Source organism: Odocoileus virginianus, chromosome 8 (genome assembly GCF_023699985.2).
Source record: "Odocoileus virginianus isolate 20LAN1187 ecotype Illinois chromosome 8, Ovbor_1.2, whole genome shotgun sequence".
Classification (NCBI taxonomy): domain Eukaryota; kingdom Metazoa; phylum Chordata; class Mammalia; order Artiodactyla; family Cervidae; genus Odocoileus; species Odocoileus virginianus.
The window spans coordinates 12,126,122-12,139,234 of record NC_069681.1 but is presented as its reverse complement, the minus strand read 5'-3'; the positions used below and the strand labels follow the sequence as shown (position 1 = coordinate 12,139,234).

The 13,113-nt window shown below is 42.4% G+C and overlaps 1 protein-coding gene across 2 annotated transcripts in view; it reads left to right on the top strand.

The window, feature by feature from the left end:
- Positions 1-13,113, top strand: part of EPSTI1 (epithelial stromal interaction 1) — a 97,196-nt gene that overhangs the window by 21,280 nt on the left and 62,803 nt on the right. For both annotated transcript variants that reach the window (XM_020889509.2, XM_020889507.2), the window contains exons 3-5: positions 167-250; positions 4,133-4,206; positions 5,032-5,115. In XM_020889509.2, coding sequence (XP_020745168.2) covers positions 167-250; positions 4,133-4,206; positions 5,032-5,115 — 242 coding nt within the window. The remainder of the gene's footprint in view (positions 1-166; positions 251-4,132; positions 4,207-5,031; positions 5,116-13,113) is intronic.

Below are 13,113 nucleotides of genomic sequence, written 5' to 3'. Positions count from 1 at the left end.
TTGGAGAGAAAATGCCTAACCCCAAGGGGTTAGTACTGGGTGGTGGCTTCCTTTCCTGGATATTTCACCCACTCATGCCTGCATGTAGTTAAATGTCCATCTCAGGGGAGCCGTTTCCTTTTCCCACTCTAATAATTGATGATTTAATATTTCTCACCTGACTTAGTGGCTGCAAAAGAGCTGGAGGAGCTGGAAAGTTGGAAGAAACAACAAAGGGTGAAGTCCATTAACCTGCTGCCCATGACGCTAGGTAAGCCACCAAGCCAGTTGCTTGAATGCAGGAGGACAGGGCCGCCCAGCGATCCGCTTAGCACCTTGCCCACATCTGTCTTTCAATGTCCGTTATAGGTCTTTGGGTCATTGTGCGGCTTGAAATGAAATGCATTTAAAGTCAAAACATACATTTAGGGTCAAAAGTATGCAGGTAGACTGTTGTTTCTGACTGTCTGCAAGTAGCAAACAGATGATGCCACAGTTATAGGGGAATAAGAAGATGGCTTAATTGCCAAATAATTTACAGCCTCTTAGTTGATCAGCTCTGAAGAAATCTTACCTGGGGCGTTGCATATGCCCCATCATAGTTTTTACTCCCATCCTAATTAGTGCTATCACAAGCATATTAATCATGGCAGTTAACTGGTTACGGGAGAAAAAAATTGGAGGGTCAATTCCAACAGTAAGATGTCAGTGGGCTGGGGACAGAGGGTAGGTATAAAGATAATATCACCTGTGTTTTCATTTGCAAATAGAGACTTTTGGGCCTCTGGAGCACATGGCAGTGTGATAAATTGCCTGGGCTACCGCTGCCTGGTGTTTGACTCACTCAACACGAAGTCCTCTCATGCAAAGCGTTCACATCTTCTTTCTGCCAGCAGCAGCTGGGAGCTTAAAGGGCTGGACTCACAGTTCCCACAGGTTTAGTTCACACAAATGTGGAAGAATCAGGGGCCACTGACTCTCACAGTAGTTTGCGAGAAGTACTTTTTCCAAGATATTGGTAAAAATAAGCTCATTTGGTGATTGTGTACAAGCGATAGCATTATCATGATCATCCCACTGTATTTCATGAGCAGGGTTCATCTCATGTCACCTTTATGCTGAATAAGCTGCATTTGAGGGGTGCAACTTGGAGGACAGCTCTGTCCTTCCTAACTGGCCCCCTCACACTAGTTATCTAGGTCTGTTTTTTCCTATGTTCTTTGGATGAAATTAGATCTTTTTGGTCTTTCTCAAATAATAAAGTTGTCCAGCTAATTCTAGGCATAAAACTGTCTTTTCAGTAAGTTCAGCCCTAAATACTGGTCACAACTCTATTGCTAATAGAGATTAAAGCTTCTTCCCTGTTCCAGCCTGGGCCTGCTTTCCTTTTTTTTTCGCCAGACCATGTGGCATGTGGAATCTAGTTCCCCACCAGGGGTCAAACCCCTGCCCTCTGCAGTGGAAGCGTAGAGTCCTAACTGCTAGACCATCAGGGAATTCCCAGCCCGGGCCTCTTTTGGATAGAAAGTTGGCAAAGCAAATGAGTGTGACTGAATTTTTCTCTGTTGACTCCTGTTTCTCTTACTGATTCCTCCTCCTTGTGGGTCAAAGGAAGAAGAGGAGGTTATGGTCTCTCTTGCACCGATCCCAGTTTCCTCAAGTTTTGGGGTGTGTTTGCTGTGCATCTCAGCCCTGAGGTCTTTGAAGTTCTTCGGAGTCCCCCTTTTGCCCGCCATCCATCTCTCACCTGGCTTTCCCTGATACAGATGATACTTTCTTGCTGGCAGTACTTGGCTTCACTGTTGGCTCCTGGTAGCTGGACTATCTTTGCAGAGCTCCACTGTGCCTATGGAGTTGTCCACATGGGCAAGTCCCTTTTAAGGTGACTTTAGATTGGCATTCTCTTTCATGACAACCAGATTGGGAGTGTGGGAAACTCTTTCCACAAACTCTAAGAATACAGGCCATTTGCCCTGTGGCCACTTCTTCTTGATGACCAGTCTGAGGAGCCACCTGAGGACAGCCATGTGCCTTCTGGCACTGTCTTTCCTAAGCATGGGTCCCTCATTCTTTTGGGGACACAGCTTGAGCTCTTCAAATGAATTTCATTAAATCTCTCTTACTCACATTGAAGACGTGAAGATTCTTCCTTCCCCAAACACATACTCAGAGAAGATGAAATTCACAAAGGTATCTTTTCTCTGATTTCTACCTCCCTTTGACCTAGCTAACCTCTTTTATAGGCTGAAAGTGGTTGCCAGTTGATGTTCCCCAAACTGGTTTTAAGTTACCCCCTTACAGATCCTGCTAGGGAGCCAAGCACTTGCCTTGGGAATTTGGAGATGTTGGTGTCTATTGTCTTGGGGTCTTAACCAAAAATGATCAGGAGTTCTGGTATGCGGTGTATCTAGGAATGGTCAAGAGAAAGAGGGCACAGAGTAGAAAAGAGTTCTAGGATGTATTAAACTTTGAGATGAGTTTTAAAGGAAAACCTGTAAATGCTTAGACACCTGATTTTCTCCATGTTTTAAATTCTCAACTCCTCCTCTATTCCTCTACCCCTTAAAATGTTGGAATGGTTCTAGGAGATAAAAGTAGCTGTAACATTAGATAAAAGCTTCATTAGGCCTCACTGTTTCTTTCCTTAGGGCCAGGACCAAACAGGTATTATAGATCTTTTGGGACTCAAAAGTCTCTATGGTGTCTTTAACTGTTCAATTATAAAAACTATGATGAATGCAAATTGTTTTAATGCATCTTCTGTGTAAGTGAATCTTTCAGAGAACTGACACTTTTAGTGACCAAAGCACCAGAGAATTATTTCAAAGGAATCTTTAAAATATGCATGCCAAGCTTGCATAAACACTGAGAACTCCCTAAACAGTAATTCTTAGATGCCTGTCAAGCTGCAAGGATTTCTGGCCCCCAGTTGTTATAGGTTTAAGAAAGAGCAGATGAATAATCTAACATCCATATTTTTTCTCTTGAATACCTAAAGAAAGAACAATAAATAGTATGGATTGACCATTAATTTTACCTAGAATATTCCCATTGTACTTAAAAACTTGGTTATAAAGACTGTATACTTGTCTCATGGCAAGACCTCTCAGGATTTCCTGAGCTTTGCTACTTGAATACAGGGCAGTAGAATCAAAAGAAGAAAAACATTGGAAACATCATTGACTATCATCTTTATTAGGTTAAGAAATGGTCATACTCTAGCAGGAAGAATGTTCTAGAATTTCTGAAGCACTGTTTCTTATTTAGCATGGACCTTCAGGTGTGATTACAGTCTATGTAAAAGCTTGAATACCTACATGATTGAAAAACCCTCGTAGCACTGTCCTCTTATTGGGGGAATGTGGCCTTATCTTTCTTTAATGCAATTACTGTTGTTTAATGTCTCACTTGAAAAAATTGGTTAAGTTACCGATCAAATTTGGGTCTGCTTGCCCCTCTGCAATAAAGCTAGTCTACTGACACCGCTTTGTGAAGTCAAGTGCAGTGTTTATTATCAGGCATCAGCCAAGGAGTTGGAGACAAATAGTGCTTAGAAAACTTGAACTCCCCGATGGGTTTCAAGACAGAATTTCTAAAGGCCAGGTGAGGGAGGGGGAGTCACAGAGTATATGATCAGATTGTGCACAATTCTGACTGGTTGATGGTGAGATCCTAGGACTGTATCACAGGGGTTAACATTATCAATCCTTAGGCTTCAATGGGCTTGGGGGCTACATGCTGTAATCACATAGTTAACTTCTTCCATTTTTAGCATCTATAAAACAACTCAGGAAAATGTACATCAGATATGATATTATCTAGGTACTTCAGAGAGGAGCTAAAGTAGAGGATATGAGGATATGAAGGGTCTTGCCCAGTTACAGTTTCCCCCTTTTCTTTGAGACTCCTTAAGCTTGAGGAGAACAGGTGTTGGACGAAAAAGGGAATAATATTTTGGATGGAGAGGTTAATCATAAACTCAGCAGAGGAACTAGGTTTTAGGGGGACTCAATTTCAGTTAGGCCCTTATTTCCAGTGGTGTGAAAATGTTAAAGAAACACGTGGTGTAGACTTATCATGTATTTAATTAGTCTTTGATGGCTGACATTTCAGTTTAACATTCATGTTTCACCTTTGTGACTTTTTTCCTTAGGGGGAAGCCAATCAGAGGCTGAAGTCAGGCGAAGACAACAGCTTCAACTGATACAATCTAAATACCAGAAGAAGGTCAGAATCCATCTCTTTTAGCTTAAATTTGGCAAGAAATTAGAGTACCAGCACTTTCAAAATAACCATGAAATAACACAGTAACTTTACCAAAAAGCATAAAACCTTGAAACAAATTGCAAAAGAAAAATCTCAAAAATCAAAGAAATCCAGATGTGAGAAGCGAAGGGATAAATACTGTGAATTCTCCACCCAAGCTGTGTATCAGTCAGTGGGACCTTGGTAAGGGAATTTTCTCCACCCCAACCCCAGTGTAAGTCTCTACTATGGTTTGAATATTTGATTCCAGGAGCATAGATTTGTTTACTCCATTCCAGTCATGAAAGCATGATAGTAGTACAAAAAAAACAATGATTTTTTTTTTTTTTTTAACAAGGAACTCAGGTTGGGTTTTTTTTTTGGTTTTTGGTTGTACCAGGCAGCATGTAGTTCCCCAACCAGGGACTGAACCTGCGTTCCCTGCATTGCAAGGCAGACTCTTAACCACTGGACTGCCAAGGAGGTCCCTGAAGTCTGAGTTAAATACTAAGGAAGAATTACCTGCCCTTTCTTCTCCCTAACCTGGGCTGGTGATGGGGGTGGTTTGGGGCCTGTGGAGACAGAGAAACAGATACCAAGGTAGAAACACAGATAAATTTCATGGGCAGCAGATATAGCTTGACCATTTTCTGTGATCTAAGTAGCCTGCAGAACCAACCTATAATCATGGTGTGCCATAGCACAAACAATACTGTAATTTGCCTTTCATCATAATTTTGTGTTCCAGGGGTTCAGGCGGAAAAATAGTAACTGCTTTTTGTCCTCTGTAATCTCAATACAATTTAGCTAAAAAGAGAAGAATGTCTAAGAATCAAGAAGGAAGCTGAAGAAGCTGAAGTCCAAAAAATGAGGGCAGCTCAGAGAGAGAAGGTAGGAACTGGAGAAGATGGTAAGCTAACATTGACCTAGGGCTTCTGATGTGCCAGGTTCCCACACGGTTCATATACAAAGTATTTAATCCTCACAAGAGCCTGTGAGGTATATAATATTCTTGTTGTCCAAGTTTGCAAATGAAACTGACAGTTCAGCTGCTCAGTCATATCTGACTCTTTGTGACCCCATGGACAGAGGATCAGATAACTTGCCCGAGGAATCACAGCCAGTAAAAAGAAGAAGTAGGATTCAAATCCAGGCTGACTGGTCTCAGAGCTAGTGTTGTTATTATTATTTTTTAAGTAATTTTATTTTCTTTATCGGCCATACCACATGGCATATGGGATCTTAGTTGCCCAACCAGGAATCAAACTCATGCCCCCTGCATTAGAAGCATGGAGTTTTAACCACTGGACCACCAGGGAAGTCCCAGATCTGGAATTCATTATCTTCACACTCTCTCACCTCCTCAGGCGGGTGGTCAAAAGAGCAGCTGTGTATTTGGCCAGAAGGCACAGCTACTAGTGACAACGGCCACCAGTGGTGCCCCATCAGGTTTACGCACAAATATTGAACTTTCCAGGCTGAATGTTAAATAGGTGAACATATCCTTCTCACTGGTAAAAGAAAAAGCATGCATTTGCATTTCAGTATTAGTGATATGATCTAGTTTAAATCTCAAAGTGATGTTTTTAGTTTTGATCTTCTTTCTGGGGCTTGCGGGGGAAAGTCTCTTGAAGATGCTCATTCGCCGGAGAAGGAAGAATGTACAGTTCTTCTGTCTGCCTCCTCCTTCTCCCATGCCCCGTGAAGTCCTAAGCTGTCATAGGTTTTAAGTGTTGGAGGTTTGGGGGAAAGAGGTTGACTGATGATACTAGTGACCAAGTATGATATCTGCTATATGTATAAGTCATGAAAACACAATTCTTTTTCCTGCTGTCTCTCTCTCTCTCTCTTTTTCCTCTTAAAGATTGGGTGTTGGTCAAAACTTTAACCTAGTTACCAAGCAATAGATATCTTTACTAGCTAGAGTTAACAAAGCCCAAAGCTGATGGCTTATAGTATGCACAAGAATGTGAGTCTTCTTTCACCAGGGAGCTCTATACCTGGCTGGAGAGGTATATTTCTTGGAAGGTGTCCTCTTGCACTGTGTGACCTTGGACAGGCCCCTACCCCTCTCTGAACTGTTGCTGTAAAACGAGTCTGTAAGCTCCACCTTCTTGCTCCCAAGGCCAGGAATATGTGTAGATACAGAAATGCTACATCTGTAGAGATGTAGGCTGTGGGGTAGAGATAAGATTGGACATGTACACAAAGAATTGAAATGAAATGCTGGTGGTATTAAAAAAAGTATAGACACTTTGTTTACTAAATTTGATTCAGCAATTGACTTCCAAGTCATCAGCTATTACACCTTCATTGAAAAGATTCTCATAATAATTCTTTTTAAAACCTATCTCTCTCTCACTTCCTCTCTATTCCTCACTCTTTTCCCTTCAAGCCCCCCCCACCCCCACCCCGCCCCTTCCACCCCATTTCCTCCTTTAGAGGAAGGTTTACACTTCAGTCTCAAGATTGCAAAGGAGGTATTCCCTTTATATAGCATAGACTTTTTGCATTTCAGGTTGAACTCAGAAAATCATCAAATAATCACCAGGAACTAATTAAGAGGCTTGCAGATCCTGAAGAATTGTGTTGTGAACTCTTATCCTAGAAGTGATTTACTAGTTGTCATTTAATAACCATAACTGGCTGGCTTGTGGGTTATTTATAGGTCATTTCTTCGTGGTTCAAATAATGTACTGTATACTATTTAGAAATGTTAGTGGCCAAAACAGTTTTTTTAATGCTGAGTGAAAGCAGCATTCCCTCCTTCCTAAGTTAGACCATACCGCTAGTTGTACAGCCATCATTTACTACAAAAATCTTAACTGAATTGGCCTTTCTAAAATGATAACTATAATGATTATTGGTATAAATTTGTCTAAGAGTAACAGATGGGGAGAGAGAGTTGATATATAGATCCTTCCCATTCAAAACGCAGTTTTTGAACCAGCAGCCTTGGAGTATCACTTATTAGAAATTCAGGAACTTCCTTGGTGGTCCAGTGGTTAACAATTTGCCTTGCAATGGACACGACGAAGATTTGATTCCTGGTAGGATAATTAAGGGGCTTTCCTGGTGGCTCAGCAGTAAAGAATCTGCCTGCAATACAGGAGACTCGGGTTCAATCCCTGGGTCGAGAAGATCCTGTGGAGGAGGGCATGGGAACCCACTCCAGTATTGTTGCCTGGAGAATACCACGGACAGAGGAGCCTTGGCGGGCCACAGTCCATGGGGTTGTAAAGAGTCTGACCCGATTGAAGTGACTGAGCATGCATATAGGATAACTAAGATCCCACGTGCCACAGGGCAGCTGAGCCGGGTGCCATAACTAGAGATGCTGTTCACCACAATGAAGATCCTGATGTTGCAACTAAGACCCGATGCAGCCAAAGAAATAAATATTTAAAAAAAGAGATGCAGAATCTCAAACCCCACCCCAGACCTCCTGAAACACACCTGTTATTTTAACAAGCTCCCTAGGTGATTTTTGCGCACATCCTGGTTTGAGGAGCATTCATCTAAACTGCCTTGAGAAAGATGGGGCCGCCCACTCTGGCCCTTCCACAAACTTGATTTCTCTGGCTAATTGGCTTGGACTGCCACCCTGACCTAGTTTTTTCTACTGTATATAAATCTGAGGCTTTCATACTAAATGTGAGCCTATTTAGTAGCTTGTGTCAGATAAAAGAAAAATGGACATTAGCCATCTCGAAATGGCATGCTTCGCACTGCCAGTGTGAAAATGGCCAAGGGAAGCGATAATGGCTGTGCTTATGGAGCATTTATTCTTTAAAATGCACAGCAAACACACACATGGACACCAGCGTACAACCCCCTCCCCACCTCCTCCCCGGGCTGCTGTCCAGGAACCACAAACCAAGGAGAACTCAAGCAACCTGCTGCCACCCGAGGACTTTGAGCGTGGTCCATTGGTCTTAACACCCCCTTGGCCTTTATCTTGTCCTCTCCAGGGAGGGTCACAGGGCTTCCCAGGTGGCACTAGTGGGAACCTGCACCAGCACAGAACCTGTCTGCCAATGCAGGAGATGTGAGAGACGCAGGTTTGATCCCTGGGTTGGGAAGATCGCCAGGAGGAGAGAGTGGCAACCCTCTTCAGTATTCTTGCCTGGGAAGTCCCATGGACAGAGGAGCCTGGTGGGCTACAGTCCATGGGGTTGCAAAGAGTCAGACTTGACTGAAGCGACTTAGCACACACACATGCAGGAGGGTCACCCAGCAACACTGGGTCTCTTTCTGATTGGTCACCACCTGTGTGTGAGTGAGCGGAGAGTAACCTGCATTCCCTGTATCCTTAATAAGCAGAAAGGTATGAAAGGCAGCCAGTCCTTCAGCATCTGGTCATGCCATTGACGTCCGGGAGGAGTTAATCCTGGGGGCTCAGGGGAACTTAGGAGAGGGCACCGAGATGCTTCGGGTAAACTTGGATTCCCTATACTAGGGGATGTTGATGATGTGTGCTCTTCCAGTGGTGTACTGGGACCTCCTTGTACTGGCTCATGACAGTGGATTGTTATATTTTTGTGAGTTAGTTGACTTCATGTTGGTAGATTGAAACTGACCACAAGGGGGTATTTTCACCACTGGAATCAGTAAATGCTACAAATCAAACACCCTTCCGCTCCTTGCTAGAGCTAGGTGTTACATTTATCAGCACACCACTGCTTCACCCTAAAGGAAATAAGACCTCCCTCCCTCTCTCCCATTTTAAAACCAAGCCTCAGAGGGCTGGTGGGGGGCAAAGATTCTGTGAATTATCTGGCATGTTACATATCTGATTTAAAAGTGGGTTCCAGGCAGAATGACACCCCCTGCCCTGCTCTTCCACATTCGAGTCCCTAGCACCTAGGAAGGTGTGATGTTATGTGGCAAAGAGGAATTCAGTTTGCAGCTGGAATTAGGTTACTAATCAACTTACATTCAAATACGGAGAAGAGCCTGCATTATTCAGCTGTGTCCAATGTAATCATGAGGTTCCTTAAATTGGGGAGAAGGACCCAGAAAATTGAGGGCATAAAGATATGGAGCAGGAGAAAGATTTAGCCTGCCATTGTTGGCTTGAAGATAGAACAAGGCCACTGGATAAAAGATTAAACCTATAGGTAGGAGCTACAAAACCATAACTATGGTACCCCTAACTCTACACTGACCAAACAGATGACTGGCACTTAGGATAGCAGAACATACAAATAGATGTGATTTCTGGAAAAACAGTTCTTATCGTAGGGTAGAAAGAAGTAAAAACTCAGCTGTAGTCTTTGGAGGGCACTCATATTGCTAGCTACCTGAAAGCCTTGTGGACATGACAGCTGGTACTGGAATCTGCTAATTTCCCTCAACCTCAGTATATTATCTGAGCCCCATGAGACCCATTTTGGACTTCTGAACTCCAGAACTGTAAGATTATTAACAAATTTATATTGTTTTAAGCCACTAAGTTTATGGTTGGTATAGCACCAACAGAAAGCTAATACAATCCATGTGGTTATATAGTGTATTAATTTCTCTTCTTGGAATATATATGGAAGAGAAAATATCTCTAAAATATTAGTGCATCAGTAAAATAAAGTTCTTGGAAAAAATAAAACCACAGCATAACACATGCATGTACTTGCTTTGTCACTGGATCTCAGCATGGAAGACAAGTTTTCAGGAATCATCATAGCAAGCCTTTCACCCAAATGCAGTGCCATGGAAATAAACCTTCACCACACTTTCCCCTCATAATCACATTGATGAATTAAGTAATAATTTGATTTTTTTTTCAGACTTTCATAATGCCCACAAACTTAAAAAATAAAAATCTCCAAGTCCACATCAAAGACCTTCTTTACCTCTTGGATTTATCTTATTCTGCTTTTGACCAACACATGTTTGAAATAATATATAGTGCTATATAGTTTATGAATATTTTCATTTGATTCTCCCAACTTCTTAGAGCATCAGGACGTCAGAGAGAGCAAGAAACCAGCTAGAAATATGAGTGGCAAACGAAACCTTTCTTTGCTCTTTCCAATAAACTATAAAGTCATAAAGCTGATGAAGTTATGTGGAGCCCTAGAGGTAATGGTATTTTTTATAGACACCAAAAAGCATCATTAGTTAGTTTTAATGCTAAAAGTGAGGTAGGAACTACTTCATACCTACTTCATTTTCTATTAGCATAGAAAACAAGGTCTGCATATTAGGTGCAGAGGTGCATCCACATGTTTTTAAGGAATCACACCTGTTGCTTATTCCTAGGAAACAAACAGTAGCAGGGCTAATGACTTTAGAACAATTCTAGGGTAAAAACTCAACATCAAGGTAATTATTCCAATACTGCTTTTAAAAATTGGGAAAAGTTTCCATTTCTGAAAACTTTCAAGGAACAAAACAAAACTTTCAAGTTTTTCCCAGAAATATGGTTCCTACATCATGCATTTCTTTATGCATGACCCAGCGTGGGCATTAAGCCTCTGATTGTTGAAATGCAGTAGGGTCCCATTAATTGGCCCCATTAATTAACACATAATGTTGGGATTTAATAAGCTCTCTGAAATGCAGGTACAGGACTAAAAGTGTAAGCTGTTCATATATTTATGCTTCACTTTTCTTATCTGTAATAAAGTGTGTGTGTCTGTGTTAGTCACTCAGTTGTGTCCGACCGACCCTTTGCGACCCATGGACTGTAGGCCAGCAGGCTCCTCTGTCCATGGGATTTTCCAGGCAAGAATACTGGAGTGGGTTGCCATTTCCTCCTCCAGAGGATCTTCCTGACCCAGGCATCCAACACGCGTCTCCAGTGTCTCCTGCATTGCAGGCAGATTCTTTACCCGCTGAGCTACTATCTGTAAAATGGGTGTAGGATTAAAGGATGCAATACATGCAAATCCCTTTGTATTGAATACCATGGATAGTGCTAAGTAAGCACTGAATAAGGTGCCCTGACCTAATTAGCTATATTTGTAAACAAGCACCCCATCTCATTTGACTCTTATTATTTTTTAAAATATTTATTTGTTTGGCTGAGCTGGGTCTTAGTTGCGGCATGTGGGGTCTCCTGTTGCTGTGCACGGACTCTGGTTGTGGTGTGGGGGCTCTGGGCTTAGTCGCTCCGAGGCAGGTGGGATCTTAGTTCTCCAGTCAGGGATTGAACCCACAGTCGCCTATATTGCAAGGCAGAGTCTTAACCCCTGGACCATCTGGTAAGTCCCTGCCTCTATTACTATATCAACCTCTCATGTGGACGGCAGACAGGATTTTTATTCTACACACGAATTGGATCGGCTTAATTATCTCATTTTCACTAAGCTCACATGAACTGGGTTGCTGGAGGAAAAACACACTTGGCTCTTCTTCTTACGGAAATTGTTGGGCTTCCCTCTCAGCTGGGTCTTTAATCATCCCCAGGGCACAGTATTTTCCTTTGCAGTCTAGGCTCATCTCTAATTATCAACATCTTTCTCCCTTATCCTCATTTTTCATTTTCAACACATGACCTCATTTCTCACTGTCTCGGAGATAAAGACCATGAGGCTGAAAGTCTATATTTTTCTGTTTCCTTACTCTTTCTTTGCTGCTTCTACACCCACCTCATCTTGGAAGGAATAAGAAACTGCTTTTCCTTGTTGCTGTGATGGATTCTCCCACCTGTGCTTCCCATCCCATCCCATCTTTCCTCCATCCTCGTCAGGAACCTTGTTGCTCCATTGGTTAAGGCTCCATTTCTTCTGTAGCTTTCTTCTTCGTTTTTCTCTCTTGGGGTATAATCATATTCAAATCTCTCACCTTAAAAACAAATTGTCTCTATGCTGGCTTGCTTTCAACTCCTTCCTCCCAAGCATCACAGCTCAGCTTCTTGAAAGTCTTCTCTGTCCCACTGGATTCCCACATGCTAGTCTGTAGACCAACTCCTATCAATCATCTGAACTGCTCCCCTCCAAAATCTGTTTTAAGTGATGCTCCCCAGGTGATTTGGTGAGCTCAGCTGGCTTTTAGGAACTCACCTTCTTTGAGTCCTCATCTTTACTTGCTCCTTGGTGGGCCAAATTTGACTTCTGTCTCTAATAAATCATTGGTATGGATCTAGCTAAGATCACCAGTGGAGCTTAGTTGAAAAATTCAGTGGAGACTCTTCAGCTCCTAATTTATTTTAACTGTTTGTAATATTGTATCTATTGAGCACTCTGTCCTTCAAATTCTTCCCTTCTGGATTTCCTCTGGACCCTGTTCTCTGCTTGTTTTCCTATTACTGATGTTGTATCAGGTCCCTTCCATTCATCTTCTCATTGCCTGTGCTGCCGTATTCCTAGGTGAAAGCCCCTACCTTTCCATGTCTGGATTTTGCTTGTGCTGATGATGTGTGAAAGCCACATCTCCAGACTGTATTCCTGAATCGCAGAACATCTGTTTTACTGTATTTTACTGTATGCTTGCTATTCCTTTCTAGAGGTGCCACAGTATATCTCAGATACAAATGAGCATACCCCTAACAGGTTCAAAAGCGACCTCATATTCATTCTGATGCTCTTAAATCACAGTCACCTGTAATCTCCCCCCTTTTTTGACTCATCCTATATTAATATGGATTCCCCAGGTGACACAGTGGTAGAGAATCTGCCTGCCAGTGCAGGAGGTGCGAGAGATGTGAGTTCGATCCCTGGGTTGGGAAGATCCCCTGGAGAAGAAAATGGCAACCCACTCCAGTATTCTTGCCTGAAAATTTCTATGGACGGAGGAACCAGGCAGGCTACAGTCCATGAGGTTGCAAAGAATCTGACATGTCTGAGCACGTGCGCACACACACACACACACACACACACACACACATTAATATAGCCTGCCTCCCACTATTTCCTTGTTACTCTCCTCTTATTTCTGTCCCCTACA